The sequence below is a fragment of the Perna viridis genome, chromosome 8, assembly GCF_037379345.1.
Source record: "Perna viridis isolate PV_CMFRI_1.1 ecotype Kerala chromosome 8, ASM3737934v1, whole genome shotgun sequence".
Classification (NCBI taxonomy): Eukaryota; Metazoa; Mollusca; class Bivalvia; order Mytilida; family Mytilidae; genus Perna; species Perna viridis.
The window spans coordinates 27,279,105-27,306,609 of NC_142452.1; the positions used below are offsets into that span (position 1 = coordinate 27,279,105).

Consider the following 27,505-nt stretch of genomic DNA (forward strand, 5'->3'; position numbering starts at 1 on the left):
GGAGAATTTAAAACAAATAAAATGATGCAGAACAATATGACGCTGTCAGGACAAAATTACCAAAATTACATTGGCCTGTCATAAAAACTCCTTTTAATAAAAAATCATGAATTAAATGAAAATAAGGAAGAAGGAGCGATAAAGTCTCTTATTATCCTAACATACAACTGAACGTTAACCATAAAGTATTGAAAGATTTAATTGTGAATTTGGATACTTTAAACCAGAGCGTATGTGAAAATATAAACGACTTTATCTTTGCAATAATGAATAACCAAGGAAACCAAGATTCAAGCGAAAAGAAAGCAATAAATGGGTCAAAGACCAGACATGGTCACTCTTATGATGCTTACCTCAAAGCTGACCTGATCTAAAAGAAGAAACATTGTTTAGCTAGATCCGTTATCTTTATTTCCGCTACATGATGAAGTATCATTGTTAAACACTCTTAGTTTCGGGGCTTTTATATTTCGCATGTTCCCCTAAAGAACTTGGGATAACGGATACTACAGATATTGTGAAGTCAGCCTCATATCTTGACCTACATTTAGAGATCGATGGTAAAGGATAACTATTTAATAAACTATTCGACAAATACAATTACTTTTCATTCCGTATTGTCAACTTTCCTTTCATCTGTGGCAATATTCCTTCAGCATCATGGATTTTTCATATCAAATCTCACACGTTTTGCCAGAGATTGTCGTAAATTCGCAGACTTTTTGTATCGCGCTAGACTTCATACAATTGAGCTTCTGAAACAGAGTAATGTTGCTATAAGATTGAAGTTATCAATATAAATGTTAATGGTCATCATCCTGAACTCCTGGATCCTTACGCTGTATTTATTCGCACGACAAAATTTGATATGTTCAACGTGTCATAGTGATCCTTTCCTCGTTCGTCTACCCTGGACTTTTTATGAAAAGATCGATGGGTGTTTCTAGAGAAGTAGAGGACGATTACCCTACCGATGCACGTGGTTCATAATCCAAGCTTTTCGTTGAGTCCGAGTTGCTCATTTACTTTTGTTATTTTGTATTTTGTTTATTTTATGTTCTTTGTTGTGTTTATCTTTTTTCCATGCTTAGTTTTTGTCCCTATATTACATTTGTTTATTTCTTCTAGAATTTTTGCTCCCTTGATTACTTATTATGTATCAATATTCATATAATTACTCTCGATTTCATTCATTGTTCTGTTCTTTGTGCACTCATTTAGCTCTATTTCACAATAGCTTTCCTCTACTTGATTCAGAACACTGCTTGATGTTTGTTGACTAGATGGATTTTGTTGTAACTCGTTGTCGTAAGCCGACATAGACAAGTCATTATAGTGAAGTCTATCATCATTATTACCACGTTGAAGGTCATCATAGGCTTTGTTTGAAATTTTCTGTAATCTAGAAATATAAAGAAAGTTGACAATTCTAAGTAACATATGTGTCATATAACATTATTTTCGTAGATATTGTGCATATGTACCAATAAATTTATTAATGAAACAAATTGATAAAAAGGGGATTGGCCTACTTCTGCTCGTGGTCTTTTTTATAACAGTTGTTTTTAAATCAGAAACGATAGAAGAAAGAATGAATAGTTGATGTTTTGCCAGGTTAATCTTAGAACAAGTTCCACAGAGAACCACATAACTTATAGAAAGCTATGATAAAATGTTAAATGAACCTTTAACCAGAGACTGGCCCCATGTCCCAATTTTGCACGACAATATACTCAAATCACTCTTCTACTTCAGGACGACAAAACCGAAAAATAGTGCCCATACAATTTGGAGGCATCTCCTTTTTACGTGGCCGTTAATACGAAATACTTTTATGATTGTATAATTGATTTATTTTGTGTTTATAACTAAAACTATTTCAGTCTTTATTTCTCATTTTTCTAATAAAATAGAAACTTCGCTAAGTTTTACATTAAATCGTGTCAACAATCCTTACCTTAATTTTAGCATTAGAATAATAATCATCGGTGCAGCAATTGAAAAAACAATAACGGAGCCAATACCAATGTAAAGGGTAGTAGACCTCTCCTTTGTCAAATCAATGTTATGTATTGTAAAAAAATATTTAAAAAGTTTTAAAGAAAGTAATTTATTATGTACTTTTACAGATATTTTGTTAGACAGCGAACAGAAACATGGGAATGAGAGTTTTGTACAGTGCAAGAGTAAGTAAATTTACTTCTCTAAAATTTAGTTAAGACGTTTTGGTTTTTTTTTTGTTTTTTGTTTTTTTTTTGTTTCAATCTATTTATTTTTTTTATGTCTTTTTTTGTTTTGTTTTGTTTTTTGTTTTTTTTTTTGTTTTTTTTTGTTTTTTTTTTGTTTTTTTTTTTTGTTTTTTTTTTTTTGTTTTGTTTTGTTTTTTTTTTTTTTTTGTATAAACTAAAATTCAATGATGTGTGCAGATTGGAAACAAATCACTTTAACTTAAAAAAGATACATTACTGTTTAAAGGATTGTAGTAATATGATTCACGTTATCAAAAAATCAATAATATTTTTTTAAAATTATATGATATATGCAGAGAGCAAATGTAAAACAGAAATTCATAGTTCAGGTACCAAGAGTATATGTGTAATTTTCTATAGTATATTCTATTGTAGTTATCTGGTATAATTTTTCAGATGTTTTTGAGTCAGCGTTTGTTTATGGCACGGGCGTACCCCGTTGTAGTACTCACCAGATTAATCCTCTTACATTCTACTTGTAACTGATTAGATGCATCTGAAAATTGAGCGAAAAAAATTCTTAAATCTTCTGCCATACTGTTTAATTCTTCTAGTCTTATATAAAAATAAGTATTTAACATGGCATCAACACAAGGTTCACTCTAAATAATATCACATTCGGATGATCATTGTAGTAAAGAAGGTTGTATCAAATATACACTGCTACCACAATCACTTCTGTTTTGAATTGGTGATATAACGTAATCACTTTTATACTTCAAAGTCAAAGTTAAGAATGATTTTGGATAGATTTGTGCAACACATGTGCAAATATCTATTCCCTCTATGCTATTTGCATAAAATCCGTCAAAAACAACAGGATTTCCTCTTCAAGAATCACTTGTACAGAATCTAACAATTGTTTTAATATAAATAGTAAATTAACTCATTTCAAAAGGTCATTATAACCACAATAACTTTGAGATGACATTTTTTTTATAATTGTCTTTTCCTGTTCATAATGATAAGTTTCTATTACCATTAAGACTCTGAACTCTATTTTAAAATAATATGTTTACGCATTTATGTTGCATCACGTGTTTTATTGGGGATTTTTGTGGGGGGGATGAGGGGTGGGCGGGTTTAATGATGATTTTTAAATAATACTCACTGATCTTAGAATCAATCCGAACTTTGGCCAGCTGACGATATAATTATTACTTTTTACTTAGTTAAATCGTGAAAACATTTTTTTTTAATATTTTAAGTAAATTCATCAAGAATTACATGCAATTAATTGAATTTAGTTATGTAAATAAATATTACCTAATTTCGTGTATTTACTTTAATATACGCATTTCGCCTGTGTATTCATCAATTGAAACAATAATGAAGTATTGATTTCTTTTCGCTTCGAGAATCATAGTTTTACATAATGTATCTTAAACATTACTTGCAATTCAAGATACAAAGAAAACATAGAAGTATTCTGTCTTCATCTAATGTCACCCAGAAGTAGTATTTAAAAAGATATTCCAAGATGTAATTTTCTTGAAAATTGTCAATTTTTTTTTCTTGAAATGAACATAAGGCTTCAAGTAAAGGGTTATTTCATGCCAACCCATCCCACCCCTTCTAGGTTATAATATACCTGTAATGAATATTGCATATTTTGCAACGTTTCCAACATCTTTGCGTAGACAAAATATAAAGCTTCATAAATCATTGGTACAAAAAAAGACCTATCAAGGTCATATCATTGTGTTTTCTACAAATGAACACTAAAAAATAATAGACACGATTAAATTGTAATTGTATTTTCAATCAATAAAATGAGTTATAAGAGAATCGGAATGTTACCATTTGTAATTTTGTTTTGTACGAGGGGTTCAAGGTTGTAATTGTAAATAAATTTTGATAATCATGATTGGAAATGTGTTAAGTACAGTTTGTATTCATATATATATATAACATTAAGTTGATTTGTTGTCGACACCATTTTATGTCAGGACGTCAGACTCATGATAAAACAAATAGAATTTACAGATGTCGTTAAGGTTTATAATTTAATGATATTAGTCGGAACAATGCCCGATATTTGTTTTCACTATAACTAGTTGTATATCTATTCATTTCATTTCAACTTGTATAACACACCTGTACCTTCTAGTATGATTCTAAGGTAAACTTGGGACGCTATAAGATTTTATTGGTGTACGAATCTAGGTTCGCGCATTCGTCTAATCATGGTGCTCTTATCAATCTTTATCATATTTGTTTTTGTTTTTTTACACACTGTTCAAATAGTCATCCTTTCAAACAAAGTCGAAAGGCTTATTGACTGCACTTAATAGATTTATTGGTAAATGATACGACTTCCAAATTATTGTTCGCTCTCAGAACATTGTTTTTACAAATAGAGATATTTAGTGCCTGTCTACAGTAATGAAACGTTGGTAAATATTGCGTTTATATGTCGTTATATTACTAGTTATATTATTAGTTTGATTTTTGAAGAATTGTCATCGTTCAGTTACTGTGAATTGTATTGCATTGTTGTCCGGACCTTCCTAGAGCTAACTTATATGTGTGTTCACACATATTGAAGACCTTTTTAGTACCAAATAGGTGCAAATGGAAACAAATTAAAAATAGAAATAGCAGCTGAAATCGATTAACATGGAGTTAATTCATTTTTGTATACTGATTTTATTTATCATACAATTTATTTCATTTGATCATATATTCACTACAAGACATAAAATCGTATTTGCCAGAAAAACCTTTTTTTTCTATTTTCATACAATCCCTAGCCAAATGTGTGTGAAACGGGTGACATCAATGATGTTTTATCTTAAAACAAAAAAAATATTTCTAACAGGATAAAAGGCGTTTTCTGTTAAATTTCGTGCTGCGGTGGTACGGTGTAGATGCAAAGAGAGAAACCACTTGTATGGACAATAAACTTTTTTCTGGTACAACAAACAGTATAAAACCTTTTTTAGTTCGATAGTCACATAAGGTATTTAAAGCAAGATCTATAATGAGTAAGTGTGTATTTTTCCACAAAGAGGGTAGTTAATGAAGCGTTAAAGAATTAAGTTTAAATGTTTGTCGAACATTGTGGATAAACTTCCTGCTGTTTGACATACCACACAGTTTTCATCCGATTTATATACATACATTAATTTGTGATGGAACGCTTTGGTCATGTTTAGGTAAGTCATAAAGCAAACAGTTAAATCACCAACGTCTATTTGTTCTTGAGTATGATATTGTACTTTGCATAAATAACTTAGAATCAAGAAAGCGTCGCATAAAAATATTACTTATTACCTGTAACGTAAAATGAATCTTTAATTCATTAATTCATAATTTCTTTGCTAAGTTTCTGTCACAAACGAAAAACAATAATAAAAACAATAAATTGAAACACGTTATCGAAGCTAGAGAAATGTATTATCATTTGGTAGTCACTATGTATGTACGTTGAGAAGTAACAAAGGGCTACAAGAATTGCATTCACAAACCACAAAGACAAAATGTATGATGCATATCGCTTACAAAATAATTGTTGTATTGAAACTTGTTAATTTATACCATATCAAATTTGTTACATATAATTAGAATAAATAATTAATCGTATTATTAAACTTATATCAACAAAGGAAATGGCGAAACACAACACGTTTGGAAGACGTTATATACGCATGATACTTAGCATAACTGTTATTACAACAGGTAAGGTTAAATGTACTGTCTGTACAAAATCTAATTCTATATTAGATTTTTAAAACCTTGACACTTAATTTATAAGTCTGCATTTTGTCGATAAACCTTTTTTTATAGTTTTCGTATTTAAGGTCGAGATAAACATAGAAAACGTTGACCTACTCAATCGAAAAAACAATGTAATAGCTTCTAACGTTTCCAAATGTTTGCATCTATTTGCGGTTATAGAAATAATAAACAAAGGGGAAAATCGGATCAAATGTCAAAAATTAATTTTCACACTTAACACGAGTTCTTCTGCAATGATTTTTGAAGTGAAACATTGTACGACCATTATAGGGAAAGTATGTTTGTCTACTACAGTTTTACTTCTTACGCAATCTTGATTTGACTCAGTTTTATAGAGGATGTCCAATGTAACGATATGCAGAAACTGGGTTAGAAACTTTCAGTGATGCTACAAATTTTTATGATTACTCTAACATATTCACAATGATACATGTGTAGTAGCGATCAGTACGAACCTCCCTTCGATCCAGTCAGTAATTGCTGTCAACGAATAGTTCTAAACTACCAGAAACTGTTCTTGCCCGCGACATACTGAATAGAAACCACTTCAGTTCATGACATATTCTGACAATCATTAGCTAGGAAATACTTTTCTGCATTACATGTACATGATTCAGAATACTAGGTCACTTTTAAGAATTGTGACCTAAATTTATGTGATCTGATAATATAAATAGTTATATGTGTATTACATTGTAATACGTAATTTTTAGACCTTTATTAAAATTAAGTGCTCACACTCATTCATATTGCCAAAATAAATGCCAATTTTTATAGAATTTTGTACTGCAAATATACAAGTATGATACAGTGTACTAATAGTGACAATTTCAACATTTTATACAGTAACGTCACACCTTCATGAACATTAAATTTTGACAAAATATGTCAATGTCTAGAATTTTGATTGATAATATGTGTCGGAGTTACCAGCATGAAACCAAAAGTATATCCTAATGAAAATTAAAAGTGCATACAATTATACATTTTCTACATTGGTATGCATATCTCATATTTAAAGAGTCTTTACTGAAATATATATATATATATATATATATGTCGAAGTCACCAACATGATAGGTAGATTTAAAATAAAATATATTATAAATTCATCATATTTTGTAAGAAATAATTCCAAATCATCTTCCAAATATACAGAAGAAGATGTTACAAAATGCTGGAATTTTTAATCGACAACACACTTGTCCAGTATGGTTGACGCATTTTTCAACAAACAGTCGGCATTCCAATGGAAACAAATTGTGCTCATCTACTTGCTGACCTATTCCTTCACTCTTATCAGGCTGTTTTATAGCTGATCTGATCAGAAAGAATGAAAATCATTTAGCTAGATCCTTTAATATCAGTTTCGCTATATAGATGACGTATTATCTTTAAACAATTCTACTTTGGGGGATTTGATATATCGCATCTACCCCCAAAGAACTTGAGATAAGGGATACTACAGACAAATTGAAGTCAGCCTCACATCTTGACCTACACTTATAAATCGATGGTAAAGGAAAACAACTGACCAAACTGTACGACAAACTTGATGACTTTTCATTCAGAATTGTCAACGTTCCTTTCATCTGTGGCAACATCTCTTCATCACCTGCGTATGTAGGGTTCATATCACAATTCATACGTTATGGTAGAGCTTGCCGAAACCACGCATATTTTTTGTGTCGCGCTAGAACTCTAACAAATAAGCTTCTGGAATATTGTAATGTTGCTACAAGATTGAAGTCATCACTACAGAAGTTTTATGGTCGTAAACTTGAACTCGTTGATCCTTACGTATCCATTTGCGCTATGAAAACTGATTTGTTCAGCATGTCATAGTTTTCCTTTCCTTTTTCGTCTTGCCTGGACGACTTTTTATGAGCAACTCGGTGTTTGTTCTTAGAATGGTAGAGGACGTTAACCCTACCGGTGCAATTGGTCCATGCTCCCAGTTTTTGGTGTAGTACGAGTTGCTCATTTGCTTTTATTACTTTGTATGTATGATTTTTGTTACTTGATGTTCTTTGTTGTGTATTTCTGTTTTCCATATCTGGTCTCTGTTCCTGGATTACATTCTTTTGATTACCGCTATAACATTGATTCCCTTGATTACTCTTTCACAAAGTTTAGTGCACTCCTGTTATGTTGCTGTGGAAAAGGTGCACATCACATTGGCACACGTGAGCTTGCTTTTGGTAAAGAATCATATCTTCCTTACTTCTGCATAAGATGGTGGCTGTAACTTACTGAATTAAATATTTAATTGAGTTTTGCATGACAAACCCCTTTTTGTGAAATATAGTGGAAATCCCATTCTATTTTTGGCTCATTTAATTCTAGGAGCCAGTGTAGCACTGCCAGGCAGTAAGCCCCAGATGATATTTTCAGGGCTACTAGTGTTAACGTGCAGCTTTTGGGTAATATATATATATATAAAGTCCTTTTCAAGTTAAACTTAATGTAGGAGCCCAATAACACATTGAACTTAGTGAAATTAGAATTGGAGCCTGTGAGAAGTGACATTAGTGGCAACTTTATACACGTTTGATTGTGATAAATGTATCGCAGTCATCCACATGCCAGTCATATTAAGAAAATAAACATTTTATCCAATAATCACAAATAATAAAGGAAATTAGAATTGCTCGCAATTATACATGTTACAAAAATATGCCAATTTTTAGAATTTTGATTGAAATATATATGTTGCAGTCACCAGTATGATACTAATATTGACAAGTTTTACATTTTATACAATAATTCTAGACATAGATGTCACAATCACTAATATGATACCAGTATTTACAGTTTCATTATTTCTACTTTGATTTTATATCCTTAGATGATTTTGAACGATTAGTACGTGTTTGATCCTTCAGCGCCAAATGAACCACGAGTAATTTAGGGGTGACAATCATTGAAACTTAAGCAGTGAGAGCTATATCGTGCAGTTTTCATGATTCATTGCAAATTAAAAAAATTTAAAATAGTCTTGATTAAATCACGGAGAAATAATATACAATATACTACTTAGGACAGTTTCAATTATTAATCTGACTTGTTGTTTTAATTTACGTTACGCAGAATAGTAGTTTGAATTAGTGTCAGGAACTGCCTTCCGCTATTCTTTGTCTTCACCCAGGACCTATCAGGGAATAACGCAAAGTGTATTAACGCAATTTATTTTTTTTCTTTTACATTTTTAAGGATCATGGAATGTGAGGTGCACCAGTTCTGTGTGTATTGAGAAAGCGAGAAATAATTCTGTACCAGGTATAGAATTCACCCGTATGTGCAAGTTAATTGACAGACGTTAAGATATTTGTACATCAATACAACACATTACAAATTATCTATATTTATGTTTAAAGTTATATGCTTCCAGCAATCAATGCAGCAATAATGAATTTTATATCAGTTATCACATGAATCGAAGTAAAGTCACCCCCAGCTTCACACATAACTTTATATTTAAAAATATTATAATATTTTTATATTTAAAACTGCACTTGAAAAATTATAATTCAAGTTCTTTTTTCAACACATAAATTAATGAAGTTGCAGTTCCGAATGTACCAACTAGGCACATACCTGGCTAGAACAAGTCCACACACATAAACAGACAATATTTACACCTACTGAAATTCATGAAAAAAATGATTAAATTTTCGGCAGTGGATGTTTATTTTCGACCTGCTTTTGTTTATTTAAAACAACTTATTATCCTTTCGAAATATATATATATATATATATATATATATATATATATATATATATATATATATAGTTTTATGAGTTTTATGCTGAGGAAGGATACCACTTGGCCGGCTAGGCTATATATAAATATAGCTTTCGCTGGCCGGGTCATTCCTCCTCGTATGATTAATCTAGGGCTGTAAGTTAGTACACGATGTATGGTAGTACTGGACAGTTCATTTAGTTGTTATTATGTATTATAGAGGATCAAATTAATGATGCATATCACAACAAATCAATATTATACAAACGTCTCATATATACTATAAGCCAAATGTGTTATTCATAGCATAATTTATTAGCAGCATTTTCATTGGAATTTTGAATAATGCAGCCCGACATTTATGTACAAGATCTAAAATAGTGATGATAACCATTACAGTTGTTTGTTTCTGCACACAGATGTCTGCAACTGGAAATCCTGTAGTAATAGATGGATTTGTTGCTGACAGAACAGACGTAACAAAATGCGTGTGTGTTGCTGAGATTGAATCCAGTCAAATTTCTCATATCATCAAATATGAGAATGCTTACGATATATCTCCTATTCAAAACAAACGTAACTGTGGGAGCACTGTTTTCTTCAGTGAGGATGGAAGAAATCAAAACTCAAAAAGCTGTGAAATAAGCGGTAATATTAATATCAGGTCAAAAATCTTCCTAATAGGATTACAGAAATACAAGCAACCGTGGAACACGAAATATTGTTTTAAAATGAAATCAGGTATGTTTTTGTTTTGAATAATTTCGTTTTTTTTTTCTTGTATATGGCCAAATATTCCTAATGAACTTTGACCTCAGTCAAACGAAGATATCAGTTCATAAATTACTCAGAGTGTAATTTATAAGATATTTTAAAATACGAAACTATAGTACTGGAGAGACACCACACCAACGATTGGATGTTGAACAAGAATACCAGTTCAATTTAATACTAAGAGTGAAATGCATTAAAATGCATGATTAAATTATGAAAATAAATCAAATTTGTTCTCAAGAGAATATTTTTTGAAAGTGGACCAAGTGCGTTTGAGTGTTCCTTTTTGGTGTTACATTAAGTCGTTTTCACTTTTATATCCATTCAAACAATATGACTCGTTGCCACAGCAACAAAAGTCAGTGACAAAAAGCATTGACTTAGTTCAGGTTCAAATATCTACCTGTAAATTATACACATCCTTACAAATCTTAAAACGTTTTTGCGAATGTAAAACGCCGTTTATTGTACAACTTAAAGGTTCAGATAAATGTCATCTAATGAAAGGTAAAAACAAGAAATGTCAAAGTGATAAAATCTAGTCAGTAGTCAAAAAGAATATTCTTAATAGAAAGTCCATATAACAAATGGCAATATTGCGGTGAAAACCGGAAAGCTAGCAAACCACCGTAAATGTCCTTACTTGATACAGGCATTTCAAAATGCAATTTGTGTTACACTCGGTTCTATATCGCGGAAACTACAACCCCCAGCTACGGTTAACCTTTTTCTGGTATATTTCAACAAAGATCGGCAGCATCAAATTGCCACCAGTCTTAATCGACAAAAACAGTAGTCAAACAGTACAGAAAGTATGAACAATGAATAGGTGAGAATAATAGAATTGTCAAAACCCATAGAGTATTTATGCTTTAGTAAAAATGTGTATTCATGACTTAATTTGGTATTTTTTGTTTAGTGTTATCACAATCAATACTTCTAGGGTTCTTTTGATGACTTATGATGATTTTCGTACACTGATTGCGTAAACTGACCTATTTATCGTATATCGTGTATCGCACATCGTGTATCGCACAAGGTAAATCATGGTATCGTACATCGTTTATCGTAAATGGTACATGGGAAATGTTAAAAATATCGACGGTTTCTGATTGGTCAAAATATAATATCGTGCTTCATTTTTTTTAAAATGTATGTGTCTTTAACAGAAAAAGACGGGAAATTTGACCCCAACAGTCATCTGCCTAAAATACAAATAAAACAAGCCGGTTATGCTATGACTTTCGTTGCTCATATTTTAGTTGAATTTTCCAAACGTTTCACTATTGTCGCCCATGGGAAATAGCAAGTACAGTTCTGCGATTAGATGCATCCTAATGCAACATTATAGTTTATAGTTTAGACAAGTTGTTCTATTTTACTTAACTTATATATTGTCGTGCTGACCTATAACAGAGCAATACAGTTTGCAATGTCCTACATGCAGTGAAAATTACCAGCGTCATTTTACTAAAACATTATATCATCAATTTGTAGATATCTGGAGAGTTATGACATCCACCTGAAGTACTACATTTTTCAAAATATGATACATTTTCACTAAACTTTTCTAAAATTTTGCTGTTTCTATCACTTTCTTGTGAGAAAAGCAGTTATGTCCCTAGTGTAGTGAAAATTGACATTTTTGAAACTAAATACATATGTTTTGGATTTTTAGACATATTGAGAGTTATCGCATCCACCTGAACTTTTTTCACAAATATGAAATGTTTTTACATAGATTTTCTGAAATCTTGTTGTTTTGATATCTTTCAATTGAGTAACTGTTCATAATATCCTGTGTGCAGTAAAAATTGACATTTTTCAGACTAAAATGCATATTTTGGATTTGTAGACAAATCTAAAGATATCGCATCTACCTGAAGTATTACATTTTACCACACATGATATGATTTTACAAAAAAAATGTTGTTTGATAACTTTTAATCAGGAAAAAATGTTGGCGATATACAAAAATGAACAGTGTGCAGTGAAAATTGACATTTTTTTTGGCCTAAGTACACGAAGTTTGGATTTTTAGACACATACAGAGTTATTGCATCTACCTGATGTAATACATTTCCCCCAGGATAAAATGTTTTTCAAAAATGTTGAGAAATGTTATTGTTTTGAAAACCTCAATAACGAACACTTTTGCAATATTCTATGTTTAGTGAAAATTGACATTTTTCAGACTAAAAACGTATATTTTGAATTTTTAGATATATCGCTCCCCCCTCTGAAGTACTTCATTTCCCAAATAAGAAAAATTTGTTGTTTTGATAACTCCTTGTCACATTGAATCTGAAAAAGTCGCGCCTAGTATGAGCAGATATGTTGGATGCATAGATGATTAAAACAAAATATCCAACATGCATATTTTATACCGTTTATGTGCTTAAAATTATCATTTTTGTTCATGTTGAGGTACTTTTTATGGCTTGGGTGGCAAATTTTTACCTAATTTAACTTGGAAAAGTTCAAATATTTATTACCTGGGCTCATTTGGAAGCTAAGACACTATATAAATATACTGTATCACACAAATCTTGTTTAAACTACTGTATTTTGTATAAATTACAATAACGTCTGATATAGAAGAAACTCTGAAAGTCCCCTTTTTAGGATTTTATAGTAACTATAAACATCAAAAGAATATCTAAGCCCCTGAATTTATCACATATTTTGGGTACAATGCCTAAAATATCCGTTTTACAGTGTTAATATGCTGTGAAGGAGAATTCTGTGTGATACTGAAATCTTTTTCTAGAAATAGGAGTAAAATGTTATTTATTTAGAACGTTTTCTTTAAAATTAGTTCTCCGTGTTTTTATTTATTTATGCAGAAAATTAAATTATCTATCGATTAATACCTAATTAGAGACGTTTTAGTTTTAGTCGACTTTGTACGGGAAAAACCAAAATCCCATTTATTTTCATTTTTTAATAAATCATGACTGCTAAAATCACCACAAGTCCTCAAAAGAACTCCAGAAGTATACTTGTGATGATACTTAACAGAAAATACCTAATAGGTTATTGTTTATGGGACATACATACTCTAGGTGTTTTGATATTGAAGAATATGTCAATTTAAGCGATTTTTCGGTGGTTTTCGGATTTTCCTAAGTGTTACCGCAATTTTCTTCATACTATTAAAGTTTGGAAATAGGCTACATGATAATACCTATAAAAATTTAATTTCTTTATATCTGATGTCCTAGAGAGACTTAGACGCTCGAACAATTGGGTCACAAAAATATTGAATTGTTTAACCAGGGTACAAATATAGGCGTATACTGAAAAATAATCAAAGAATATTCTTTGGCGACCGATCGTTTTGGTAATGGAAGCTATTAATGTACCTGAAAATAAACATGGAGTTGATGAGTGAGGTGCATGGTGGGCCTTCTCAACCCATGAACTATATGGATATAGGTAATTAAACTCTTTTAAGCAGCTCGTAAGACGTATACTATTATAACCCTTATCCAGAAGCCTATCTCTAAGGCAACGGTGGTCTCTTGATGAATCAGACAAAATAGCTGTGACGTATATTTGAGTGACAATAACAAATACATAACCTTCGAAAAAAAAAAACTCGCATAAGAATACACCCGCTCTCTTCTACAGACCATATGGATAAGAACACCAAAAAGCTTAAATTACAAACAGAATGCTGATGTAGTTCGATTCTGTCAAAATATAAGTGGCTCTTATCAGTATTTGTAGAGAAAACAGTAACTACTGTTGTTTACTTTTGCGACACGCTCGAAATATAGACTTAAATAAACAGAAAGTTGATGTTTTTGTGAAGAGTCTGATATTAAGCCCCGCAAAATAACATACCTATGTAAAATTTCAAAATAAGAAGTGGCTTTTATAAATAGTTACATAAAAAAAACTGTTGCAAACATGTTTTATTCAAACCAAATTACCAAATAAATCTTTAAACATAATATTAATGTTGTTGAATTCTGAATAAGATAAATTTGTTTATCGTGCTTAAAGTTAGGATCAGCAATGTTATGTCTTTTTCTGCTCTAGCCTTGGAATGTTTATACTACTTGTATTCGAGGGTTAAATTGTAATATAACTATGTAACCTATTATTTAAATTATTTGTAAATAAAAAAATGACGTTAGGTCAATATCAAGGGTGCTATATTAATCGTTATAGCAATACCTGAAGATGTATGATAGTGTCTCTGTATAGCTCATGGTTCATAAATGTTTTTAAATATAACAATGCTACAAAATTTTTAAACGAAATCTGTGGTTATAAAGTCTGAATCTGGCAAAGAGCATAGCATTTGATTGCTTTTATTTATAAAAACCTTGGATGCCAGATATAAGAGAAATAAACGTATTATCTTTACAGATAATAATACCCTACTAAATATTTCATGCAACAAATCCGATGTGATGGAATCGACGACTGTCAAACATGTTAGAACGACAGCCACTCCAAATATGCAGTTAGAGTCAAGCACTTTGACAACAAATACTTTATTGGATGGTAACACAGATCTAATAGAAACTACTGAACAGACCCAGACAACACAACACGATGCAAAGGAAAGAGACAATACAAGTGATTTTAATGGGGGAATGCAAAGAATCGACAGTGGTAACTATTTTTGAGATATGCTATAACATTTGTCTGGCATGCTCACTTATGGGTTGTTTTATTACTTATACATGTAGTGATGACTGCGGAAATCGATTGCTTTGAAATTTGTTTAAAAAAAAAAAAGTTTTACTATGTTTATTTAATCATACATATATTTGTGTCCGACGGTTAGCACTTGAACAGATGTACGGGTAAAACAGTTGTCATAGACCATTATTTGAATGAAAGCCTCGAAACCCTTTTTTCTGTAACATCCATTTTAAAAATTTCCAAACTCCGCCATATTATTTTGATGCAAACAAGAACAAATCAAGTTTAAAGGTAGCTTATTGGGAAATTAAAAACAAATGTTCATGCAAGGTTACACATAATTAATGTTACAGACGAATCCCAACTTATGTATATCGCCATTGGCTGTGGGGCTTTTGGAGGAATCATGCTTCTCACTGTTGTTATATGTATCTTTAAAGCGTCTAGGTAAGTTGTTTTGTATAAAGATTTTAATGAAAAAAAGCGTTTCATGTTGTTCACATGAAGTGCTGTTACTTGGCTAACGTATGATTTTCGGTTACTACTTATTATGCGTATGCAATGAAAACTGCTTAATTTTCAAAAACGATCCATTTAAATATTTTTGTTTTATCAAAATACTTTTACTTTCCGACATAGAGGTATATCTAGTAACTGTGTACCTCCTTTAATTGTATTTCCTTTCAACTCAATGATTTAAACTTGCATTAGACATTCAAGCACATATTCGAGTATGATCAGTTACGGTTCAAAAGACTTACGTAAGGGGAACCCGCACATTTGCCTAGAAAATATAAAACCAACTATTAATGTTTACTCCCCTTAAGAAAATAATACTCAACAACGAAATTCTAAAATTATTTGTTTAGATATTACCAATTCTGAGTCCTTTTTTATTAACACTACACAGTTGTTTTAAAATATTTAATGTCATTAAGGAGCAACACCTCCGGTTTGAGCCGACTATGACATTAGTATGTTTGTATGTTTTAGTTTATGTGTGATTAAGCAGGGCGTAATGTTGTGTTTTCCACTTAAAGTGTGTTTTTAAGTAATTTTTTTTTATTCATATAATGATCATCGAATATTGTAATATATTTATTTTAATATTTACTATTCATCGATTTTAATTTCTTCTCACACTATTAGGAAAAAGAAAAGAACATCAAGAAATTCTAATGCACCTAACGCTTTTAATGAAGATGACAATGAACACGAATTGCAATACAATACGTTATATGTATCGAGTACTGACGATGCTGTACAACAAACAGAATATAGGAATCGGACAACAAATTCTTCATTAAATATAAACAACGTAGCTTACCAAGTGAAAGGAAACTCTAGCGAAATAGACGTTTATGAAATGTCACATACCGAAAGTCAAACAGACCATATATCAGCCACTGCGACAACTGGTGGACTTGATATCAGTTTTATAAAACTTGACTTGATTGAAAAACAGAAATCATTCGCCCAAAATAAGAATGACAAAGATACTCAAGGTTCGATGGCATCTTCTTAATTGAGGAATGAAAACAGTGTGGCTTGCGTGAAACATATTATTTCCCAAGGTGAAAATGGATGTGAATATGCAGTTGTTGAAAAAGAAAACGGCGGTAAGAATGATGTTTACGCCGTTGTTAACAAGAAAAAGAAAGGGAGTTTTTAATAAAATAATCAAATTATCACTGAAAAAAATAAATTATTCAGACATTTCTTAGTGAAAAGATCTTATAGTAGCGAAGTTTTAATTGAAACATAAATCGATTCTGTTACAATTCTTATCATTCTACAAAAGTAAAATTAATTAGGTAGCAGTCCTTTTAAAAGACAGACAGGAGGTGATCCATGTATGTCAAAAACCCACCAAATTCAGTTTTCTTTCTTTTTCAGAAACAGTTACTGATCACATATCAATGTTTTTGTTTTTCATTTGGTTGTTGCGCTTTCGAGATAAAAATCATACAGATTGTACATGTAATGTGCACTTTGCAAGATTTATCGTTCTTGATATGGGTTCATTTAGTTTATTTTAGTGGGCAATGGATATATGAATTTCTTAAGGTGCAGATCTGAATGCACCAATAATCAATGCAACAATAACAATGATTATCGTTATGTGAAGGTATCGCATATGTAGACTGAAAAAGCATCGTTAATTTGGTGTTTCTGTTTACACCATGAATCACTTTACCGTTGGCGGTGTCTGACTTTTATAAGGACTGGTACTTAATACAGACAAAATAAAGGGTAATAAAAATGTTACCAAATTGATACGGAAACTCCGTGCAATAGTCAAAAGGAAAAGTAAAAATATGGAAATTAAATATGAAAAATGGCTGAATGAGGAAAAAAAGGAAACATTCTAGAAAAACAACAGTAATAACAAATTACCATATTAATACACTTGTATTGATTTACTCACTGAATTCAACTAAGCCATATAATGTATTTATTGATAAAATTATTATCCGTTTCAACGAATTCAAGAGCACACTTGTTGAGTTTCTTGAACAGTAATATCTTGTCACCTGTACCACTAATTTCAGGGTGCAGGGACCCTAAACATCTAATAGATCCATTGATGGTACTAAAATATATTTTATTACGTAATGATTCCGAGTGTTTGTGTAATGGTTGTACTGATTCAAAAATTTGCACTGACTGCCTGTACACAATATCTGATCTTTATACATTGTACCGTTTCGGTTATTATTGATACAAACTTGTTATGCGAAACATTAAACACAAAGCCAATCAGTGCTGATGAGGTCCTTATCAAACGAATAAAAAAAGCACTGTTACAGAAGTGAACTGACGAAAATTTGAATACAGAGCAATTAACAAACCCGAACACAGTCGATCGCAAATGTACACGATTAAAACTCTTCCGTATTTTCTCAAATAAAGGACTGTATAGCGAGAGTATCTGTAGCATAAACATAGACCTCAACGCAACTGAAGAAAGAAAAAAAATGCGGATTTATCCGAGGTAGCGACACTAGATAATGGCGAGTTTTATCGTGTAGTTTGCAAACATAGACAGACTAAGCAAGTGTATTTGGAACAAACTGCTCCTATTGATTCCCCAAATAGGTAACTTGGGACTTTATTCAATTGAATCTGTTATTAAAAAAAATAGTTTTATTCTTTGGACGTTTGTACTATACTATACAAACATACGTAATAAGCCAAATCGTCATCGGGAAGAAATTGTCGAAGTAAGATAACCTATGACTTAGATATGAAAGTTTTCTTGGCATTCAGGGATTTGCTGTACACTTATTACTGAGCATATACTGATTTACACGAAGCTCGTCTATTCCAATATTAAATGTGAACAACTTATACTCGTTAAACTAAGCTCTTTGACGATAAAAACCAACATGTTCTTTGTGTCGCGTTAACGTACAGACAAATCAAAATAAAAACTTCTATAACTGAAAAAATCTTCAACTATGAACTTGAGTTGATATTTACACCTTGATGACAGTGTTTGGTTTCTTGTTATGTTGGGTTGCGTGAATCACAACGTTAAATTCATTAAAGATTTTACATCGGATTATTGGTCTATGATGATGTCTTGCATAGCATCAAAAAGTATCCAATGTTTAAACAATGAAAGTCAGTTCTGTTAGGAAACAAATACGGCTTTAGATTGATCATGTAAATCATTACTACTCTTTTATATGATTTGTAAATATGTTTTGTTTTTGTTTTTGTTTTTTTGTAATGTTAGTCTTTAGTGTTGAGTGATGAAATAAAATTTCAGTTGCACAGGTAGGGTAAGCGTCCTCTGCTTTTCTAGAAAACACCAGTCGTCTCATCAAAAGTCAGTTCCGAGGTAGAAGAAAGAGGCAAGGAAAGAAAGGAAAAGAATACTATGACACGTTGAACAAATCAGTTTTCATGGTGCAGATGGATATATTGTATCGTGTTCATGGTGACGACCATAAAATTTCCTTAGTAATGAACTCAATCTTGTAGCAACATAACCCTGTTCCAGAATTGTAAGAAGTCTAGCATGATACAAAAAGTCTGCGTAGTTGCGGCAAGCTCTGGCATAACGTATGAGTTGCGATATGAAAACTAAAACTGAAAATTGACAAGATTAGTTTAGACGTTTGGTGTATAGAGCATCTTCCAGGCATTTACTTGACAGTTTTTGTATTATTTTCAATCAAGTCTTAAGAATGTCCTACTGTCACGTTGAAATGAAGTCCAATATGTTCAGTGAGTATCATGTTTGGTGTGTTATTCTTTACAAAGATATATCGTATATAACATCATTATAAACTATGATGATATTGTGTTTACCTACAATGATAACTTTTTGTGTTATTTGTTTCAAATCCATAACTTACTAATAACGGTGACATATGACAAAGCATAAAAGACAACAAAGAAATATCAATACAAAACATTCTGCATACCCTATAATACAATGTGAAAACAAAACCGGATTCTGGATATCTTAGTTTTGGTATCTAAAATACATCTTGCTCTACATACACATCTAGTTATTTCATTTTTGTTTTAAACCCTGTTTACATCGAATAAACACGTTTGTGTATGTTAATATGAACATGTGTTTTATGTAACAAACTTGTGTCCGGGCTGTTACATTTTTGTCTTTTGATGTAGTCTTTTGATATTTTGCATGGGGGTAGATCACCTCAAGACGATGTGTTGCGCACCGTGCATATGGATAGTGGCCTGGGATTTTGAGATTTGACCTCAAGGTCAAATCCCTGTGTACTCGGTGACTAACTCGTGTACGGGCCGTTACTTTTTTTTTCTTTCGATGTGGGATTTTGATATTTGACATCAGGGAAGATCACCTGAGAACAATGTGTCTCGTACCATGGATAATAACCTATGACCTTGAACTTAGACATCAAGGTCAACTTTCTTTTTTTCTCAGTGACAATGTTGTTACTTTGATACAAAGAGTAATCAAGGGAACCAAAGTTATAGCGGTAATCAAAAGAATTTAATCCAGGGACAAAGACCAGACATGGAAAACAGACATACACAACAAAGAACATAAAGTAACTAAAATCATACATACAAAGTAACAAAAGCAAATGAGCAACTCGGACTCCACTAAAAACTGGGAGCATGGACCAGGTGCACCGGTAGGGTTAGCGTCCTCTGCTTTTGTAGAAACACCCGCCGAGTGGCTCATAAAAAGTCAAGTCCGGGGTAGTCAAAAGAGGAAAGGAAAACTATGACCCGTTGAATAAATCAGTTTTCATGGTGCAGATGGATACACCATAACGATCCACGAGTTCATGATGACGACAATAGAACTTCTGTAATGATGACTTCAATCTTGTAGCAATATAGCCCTGTTCCAGAAGCCTATTTGTTAGAGTTCTAGCGCGATACAAAAAGTCTGCGTAGTTTCGGCAAGCTCTGGCATAACGTATAAGTTGTGATATGAACACTCCATACGCATGCGCTGAAGGGATGTTGTCACGGATGAAAGGAACGTTGACAATTCTGAATGAAAAGTCATCAAGTTTGTCGTAAAGTTTGGATCAATAGTTTTCCTTAACCATCGATTTCTAAGTGTAGGTCAAGATATGAGGCTGGCCTTACAGGGTCTGTAGTATCCTTTATCTCCCGAAAAGCCCCGAAATTAGGTTTGTTTAAAGATAATACGTCATCTTTATAGCGGAAACTGAGATTAAAGGATCTAGCCAAACGATATTCTTTCTTTCGGATCAAATCAGCTATAGTCAGCCACTTAGGAGTGATTCGCTGATTAAAGGAAATATAGCCAAGTTTTTAGATAATATATTTAGATTACAAACCAATATACATGACAAATGATATAATATATTGCTTGATCATTTTAAGTAGCACGTTTACTCTTGGTTTGATTTAAGAAGAACATAGAAATTCGCTAAAATCAGCATGAATACAAAAGGAAAATTCAAATCAGTATCGCCAGAGCTTTGTAAATTGTTTTTTTAATCGTTGTCCGAATACGCTAGCATACATACTCTTCATGATTTGTATTTACAATATGATATAATGATAACTAAATGCATTAAAGACTTGAAGCACTTGTCTAGATATAAAATGCCGATTTGCACCACTAACATGACACTAAGTAACCATTTTCTAAGGACCTGGCACAAAAGAACAAATATAGTACTTGTCATTACATGCAAAAACATGGACAGTAATGCAGAACTTTCATTTACATGTAATTGCACATTATTCGTAAGTATTTCAAAATTATAATTAATAAAACTTATTACAATGACATTTTTAATTACCCCAAGTCTGTCTGTCATAACTTGAGGGATTTATTATCCCAAGAATGTCATTTTTTTCAAAACATTCATTAATGAATAGAACTAAATAAAATTCAGTGTTCTCCAGATAGATAGGCATGTCTAAATTATTTTGTTCTTTTACATTTTTAATTTTCTGTCTAAAATATACAAGATATACATTGGTAAACGAAAATAAAGGACAGTGTGTCGGTATTTAGGCAATCTTTAAAGTACAGGATCTACATACATGTAAAGCCTAAACTTTCCGTTTAGAATTAAAGGTATAATACCTTTAGTTAAAGATACACATAAGTATTCACGAGTAACAATATATGTGTCCACATAAAACGAGGTTTACGCACTAAGCTTAAATGTGTATTGTACAATATGGATAGACCTCTAGTTGTTTGAATAGCCCATCGTTTTTATCTGTTTTATTTACATTTAACTCCTGTTATATGCATTTCTGCACAGGTCTAATTAAGTCCAATAATAAATATTGTTGTCAACAATATTAATTGACATGCATACAACTTGTTTCTTATATTTTTGTTAATCATATGATATATATTTATACAATATAAATCGTATGTAGTCTTAGTTATAAGTCGAACACCCTTTAAGGTATAGTTATGGATTAACTAAATGTCTGATGTAATATGACAGGACGTTAAGCCTTCCAGAACGCTTCGGGATTTCCTGTTTGAGTTTAAAATAAGGATAATTACTGTAGTACACAATTAAAATAGTTTCATATCTATTTCGCCAAACATAACAAAAACAAAAAAAAGCCCCAAAAAATAAGAATTTTATTGTCCGTAAGTCTTATTTAATCATTGACTTAAGTGAAAACATCACGGTTCCGTAAGTTACTTTCCACTTGTCCAATATGTTGTGTATAGCGTGTTAACATATGAACAACTCGCCCCATAGACAACTTGTCCCTATTCTATAAAGACCAGGAAGTCATCAAACTTACTACAAGATGCATTATTTTCGATAAGGACTTTCCAGCTTATGATTGCGTCATCTTACAGATAATACATGCCTTATATTGTAATGAATGCTTTAAGTACGAGCGAAGAATAACGTACAAATTTCCTCTTTATCGAGGATCGAGGGTATAAATTTGAAATTACAGGTTTTTCTCAAATATTGGACTTTAAAATCTTTTAATATACGGATTAGAAAAATTCAAAAATGACGGGGTTACCGACCATCTAAGCTGGATATCCGCTCCGAAAATACAGGTCAATTTCCACATAATTCATCCAAATTTAACAAAGAATGCTAGGGCAATTCTTTCCTTCACTACCACATATGGCAAAAAAAGATAACAACAAAATTACAGAATTCCATTAAACTCTGGAATTTTAATGTATTAGTAGTGAATATCAGAAAAATGCAATCAAATGTAAATGTCACCGTACTTTAAAAAAACTAAACGACAAATATTGTGTTCCCATGGCAACAAAAAGTGATATTCTCTAGTCAAAATCATTTTCTACACCGTAGTCTAGCTAAATGACCACGCAAGGTAATATATCGATACATTTTATAAATCTCTTTTTGCATGTTGCTTCTCACTTTCCTTATCCTGAATGAGTTCTTTCTTAGGCATTTTTGTTGGAAAATCATAGGTATTTTGTAGAAAAACAGATTTTAAGAATTGAGTCATGTGTACTTGATATCTTGAGTATTAGATTTATTTCAATAAAAGTTTGCATCTGGTTTGTGATAATAATTATCTTGGAGTCTTATTTGAATAAAAAGAAATTTGGAAAAAAACATTGGTTTTCATTGAAAAATCGCAGATTTTGATAATTGAGTCCCATTGACCTGATAACTTGAATATATATATATTTCAAAAATAGTTTGCTTCTCGCTTGTAATTAAAATCATCGTTTTTTTTAATTTTTCAGCCTTTTGTTGAAAAATCACAGCCTTGTAAAATTGAGTCATGTTTCAATATATATGAGTATTTATAAAAGTGCAGGTATATGTCAAACATTTAAGTATTAGGCAGTCCTTTATTTAACCTTTAAGTGAAACTTTTGACGATTGTCATCAAAGGGGAGCTTACAAAAAAGTAATGTGATTTAATGATTACCATGTTCTTACCTTGGCTTTGACCACATGATCCGAAAATATGTTTTACGTTTTGTGTATTGTATTCATGTACAGTATTTCGCCTTTAATTACGGGACTTGCATACATGAACATTTTATTTGGTTAACTCTAGACTGTCACAAAACAAATGAAAACAATAACTTGTATTGCATGCTCAATAATCATATGCTTTATTACATTGAGTCCAATATAACTCAAGGTGTAGGTCAATTGCAAAAGTCAGCAAAATATGATGTAGATCATAATAGGTGCCCTTGGTTTACTTTTTTGTATTCTATTCAAATATTGAATATGTTTGTTGAACTCTCTACCTGTAGTCAGCAGAAGAATTTTCTATAGTAATTCTTTTATAGGATTACCTAATAAAATTGCATGTAGCATGAGTATGGAGTTTTTTTATAGAATAAAGATTACATGCTAAAATTGCCATTAAAGTGTGTTTTTAGTGACTTCATATAAGGGCTACTTGATAAAATTGCATGTATAATGTGTATTGAGTGATTTTATACAAGGATAAAATTATAAAATTGCATTTACAATGTGTATTGAGTGTTTTTATATCAGGATTATCTAATAAAATTGCATATAGAATATGTATTGAGTGCTTTCATAAGGGTTTCATGATCAAATTGAATCTAGAATGTGTATCGAGTGATTTTATATAAGGCTAATATGATAACATTGAATGTTGAATGTGTATGGAGTAATTTGCTATCAGGATTACATTATGATATGGCATGAAGATGAGTCTGGAGTGATTTTATACAAAGATTACATGATAAAATTGCATGTAGAATATGTATTGGGTGATTTTATATCAGGATAATATAGTAAAATTGGATGTAGAATGTGTATTGAGTGGTTTTATATAAGGATAAAATAATAAAATTGCATATAAAATGTGTATGGACTGAATTTAGATTGTGTATGAAGTGTTTTTTTTTATAAAGGATAACTTAATGAAAATTAATGTAGAATGTGGTGAGTTGAAGAAAAACGATCATTTCTTCCACTACCGTTTGTCAACATTATTTTTGTCTGCAAAACGTTTTACATCCAATGTTTATTATCAGAGGTAGACGTAGAAAATAGTAGCAGTGATAAGACCTATACTGCTGCCACAATCTCCAAAGAAGAGATCGTGCAAAACCGTAAATCTGTGCTATCCTTTTTTGGTCTCTCTATCAAGGACGATGATTATGATTTACCGTCTATGTACTGGATTCCTAAACTCCACAAGAATCCATACACACAACGTTTTATAGCTTGATCTGCAAAGTGTACCACCAAACCTCTTTCAAAACTTTTAATTTCTATACTCACAACTGTCAAAGAGGGTCTGCATTCCTAACACAGCACTTGTTACTCCCGTAGTGGTATTAATTCAATGTGGATCCTGAAAAATTCGAAAGATCTTTTGGAGACAATCAGTTCAAGACTATTATCTAAATTTAATAGCATTAAAACCTATGATTTTTCAACACTGTACACTTCTATTCCTCATACTCAGTTAAAATCCCGACTTAAAAACATTATACATCGTTGTTTTTCCAAAAAAAGATGGTACACCTAGATACAAATATATAGTTCTTGGTAGAGATTCCTCATACTTTGTAAGAAATAATTCCAAATCATCTTCCAAATATATAGTGGAAGATGTTTACAAAATGCTGGAATTTTTAATCGACAACATATTTGTCCAGTGTGGTGGACTCGTTTTTTTTTTCAACAAACCGTTGGCATTCCAATGAGAACAAATTGTGCTCCTTTACTTGCTGACCTATTACTTCATTCTTATGAGGCTGATTTTATAGCTGATCTGATCAGAAAGAAAGAATGTAGTTTGGCTAGATCCTTTGATCTCAGTTTCCGCGATATAGATGACGTATTATCTTTAAACAATCCTAATTTCGGGGATTTAATACATCGCTTCTACCCAAAAGAACTTGAGATAAAGGATACTACAGACGCTGTGAAGCCAGCCTCATATCGTTACCTACACTTATAAATCGATAGTAAAGGAAAGCTATTGACCAAACTTTATGACAAACATGATGACTTTTCATTCAGAATTGTCAACTTTCCTTCCATCGGTGGCAACATCCCTTCGGCGCCTGCGTATGGAGTGTTCTTATCACAACTCATACGTTATGCCAGAGCTTGCCGACACTACGCAGATTTTTTTGTATCGCGCTAGAACTCTAACAAATAGGCTTCTAGAACAGGGTTATGTTGCTACAAGATTGAAGTCATCACTACAGAAGTTTTATGGTCGTGATCATGAACTCGTGGATCGTTATGGTGTATCCATCTGCACCATGAAAACTGATTTATTCGACGGGTCATAGTTTTCCTTTCCTCGTTTGTCTACCCCGGACTTGACTTTTTATGAGAAACTCGGCGGGTGTTTCTAGAAAAGTAGAGGACGCTTACCCTACCGGTGCAACTGGTCGATGTTCCCAGTTTTTAGTGGAGTCCGAGTTGCTCATTTACTTTTGTTACATTGTATGTATGGTTTTAGTTGCTTTGTGTTCTTTGTTGTGTATGTCTGTTTTCCATGTCTGGTCTTTGTCCCTGGATTAAATTCTTTTGATTACCGCTATAACCTTGGTTCTCTTGATTACTCTTATCTACATTTTTTTCTATAGTGAGCGAAAAAGTGCAAATTCCCTACAGAATCCATATATGATGTTGTAAAAATGCCTTTTTAAGGCTAAATTATCTGGAAATTAAGTTGTATGACATGTTGTTTTACATTTAAATGTTCAAATATGTTCATTTAAAGTCATCTTTAGTAAAAACTGCGAAAATCTATCTACTATAAATATTTGGTATGATCTACTTTATATAATGAATGAATTTTTGCTTTACGGAAATGGTTAATACGTCAAAGAGACAACAAACCCATGGATAAAATGTATATGCTATTTTTTTAAATTGCGTATTTTTTTCAGTTATTACCGTATTATATTATAGAAACTACAAATTTAGAAACATTAATTTCCTTTAAAAGAAGAAAAGAAGCGAAACTATTTGTGTATTACAGTGTATTACATACGGGAGGTTACATCCTTTCAAGCCTAAATCAGTCATTCAAGGCATCAAAAATATTCTTGAATATGTATTGAATACAGTTATGAGGAATTCGTCTTCTGTTATGGCCTTATCTATTTCACGTAAGTTCAAAAGTTTCTTTGCTTGACAAAATGTTATATATAATTTATATACATGTATGAAATTCAGTGGAGAATAACATTTAATATTGGCTTACCTTCAGGTGTAATATCACCGGATTATGAAAGAGTCGAACACGATGGTACTAGTCAGACAACAAGAAGTATATGCACATTGTACAATACACATTTAACTCTAATTTATACACTTTACACTCGCATTGTTCTCAACGGATAGGTATAGTGTTTCTCAGTAAACACACAACTTTAAATAACTTTTACACAATATTGTACTGATATTTTTATTGAAATGTTTCCGTTTTATGTAGATCCTTTACTACCGAGTATAAAGACAGATTAAAGACTAACGCGCTGTATATTCTTCCGATTGGTAACAGCTCTTGTATACTTTTACATGGAACGCCTAAACTGTCTGATGAGATACACATTTGTTTACGTGTTGTCAATTTTATATTACTTGCTGTGGTTTTATAATTACATGTGGTCATTTTGTATTTACGTTATGTAGGAACATCTTTACATTATGTCGTTTTGTCTTTACGTTCTGCCATTTCGTCTTTACGTTCTGTCATTTCGTCTTTACGTTCTGTAATTTTGTCTTTACGTTCTGTCGTTTTATGATTACGTTATGTCAACATATATTTACGTTATGTGGATTTATCTTTATGTGCAGTGGGTTTCTTATAACGTGAGGTCGTTTCATCTTTACGTTATGTC

At 31.7% G+C, this 27,505-nt stretch overlaps 1 protein-coding gene and 1 long non-coding RNA gene across 5 annotated transcripts; one reads left to right on the plus strand and one right to left on the minus strand.

Annotated features, from left to right (window-relative positions):
• Positions 1-420: 420 nt before the first annotated feature.
• On the minus strand, positions 421-26,990 carry LOC148610048 (uncharacterized). Of its 2 annotated transcripts, XR_015914698.1 has the most exons (4): positions 26,866-26,990; positions 2,702-2,745; positions 1,179-1,402; positions 421-755 (listed from the first exon to the last, which is right to left on the minus strand). It is a non-coding gene; the product is annotated as an uncharacterized LOC148610048 (long non-coding RNA). The 2 variants fall into 2 exon arrangements; XR_015914697.1 differs by lacking the exons at positions 2,702-2,745; positions 26,866-26,990 and having other exon boundaries at positions 1,179-1,983.
• Positions 5,271-17,193, plus strand: LOC148610049 (uncharacterized). 3 transcript variants are annotated; one of them, XM_088541995.1, is made up of 8 exons: positions 5,316-5,407; positions 5,858-5,930; positions 8,337-8,413; positions 9,204-9,269; positions 10,135-10,476; positions 14,890-15,138; positions 15,525-15,618; positions 16,321-17,192. In XM_088541995.1, exons 5-8 carry the CDS (start codon positions 10,155-10,157, stop codon positions 16,694-16,696), a joined length of 1,041 nt encoding a protein of 346 aa, XP_088398121.1. In that variant the 5' UTR covers positions 5,316-5,407; positions 5,858-5,930; positions 8,337-8,413; positions 9,204-9,269; positions 10,135-10,154; the 3' UTR covers positions 16,697-17,192. The 3 variants fall into 3 exon arrangements, with proteins under 3 accessions (XP_088398118.1, XP_088398121.1, XP_088398119.1); XM_088541993.1 differs by having other exon boundaries at positions 5,317-5,407; positions 10,155-10,476; positions 16,321-17,191; XM_088541992.1 differs by lacking the exon at positions 8,337-8,413 and having other exon boundaries at positions 5,271-5,407; positions 16,321-17,193.
• Positions 26,991-27,505: the final 515 nt, after the last annotated feature.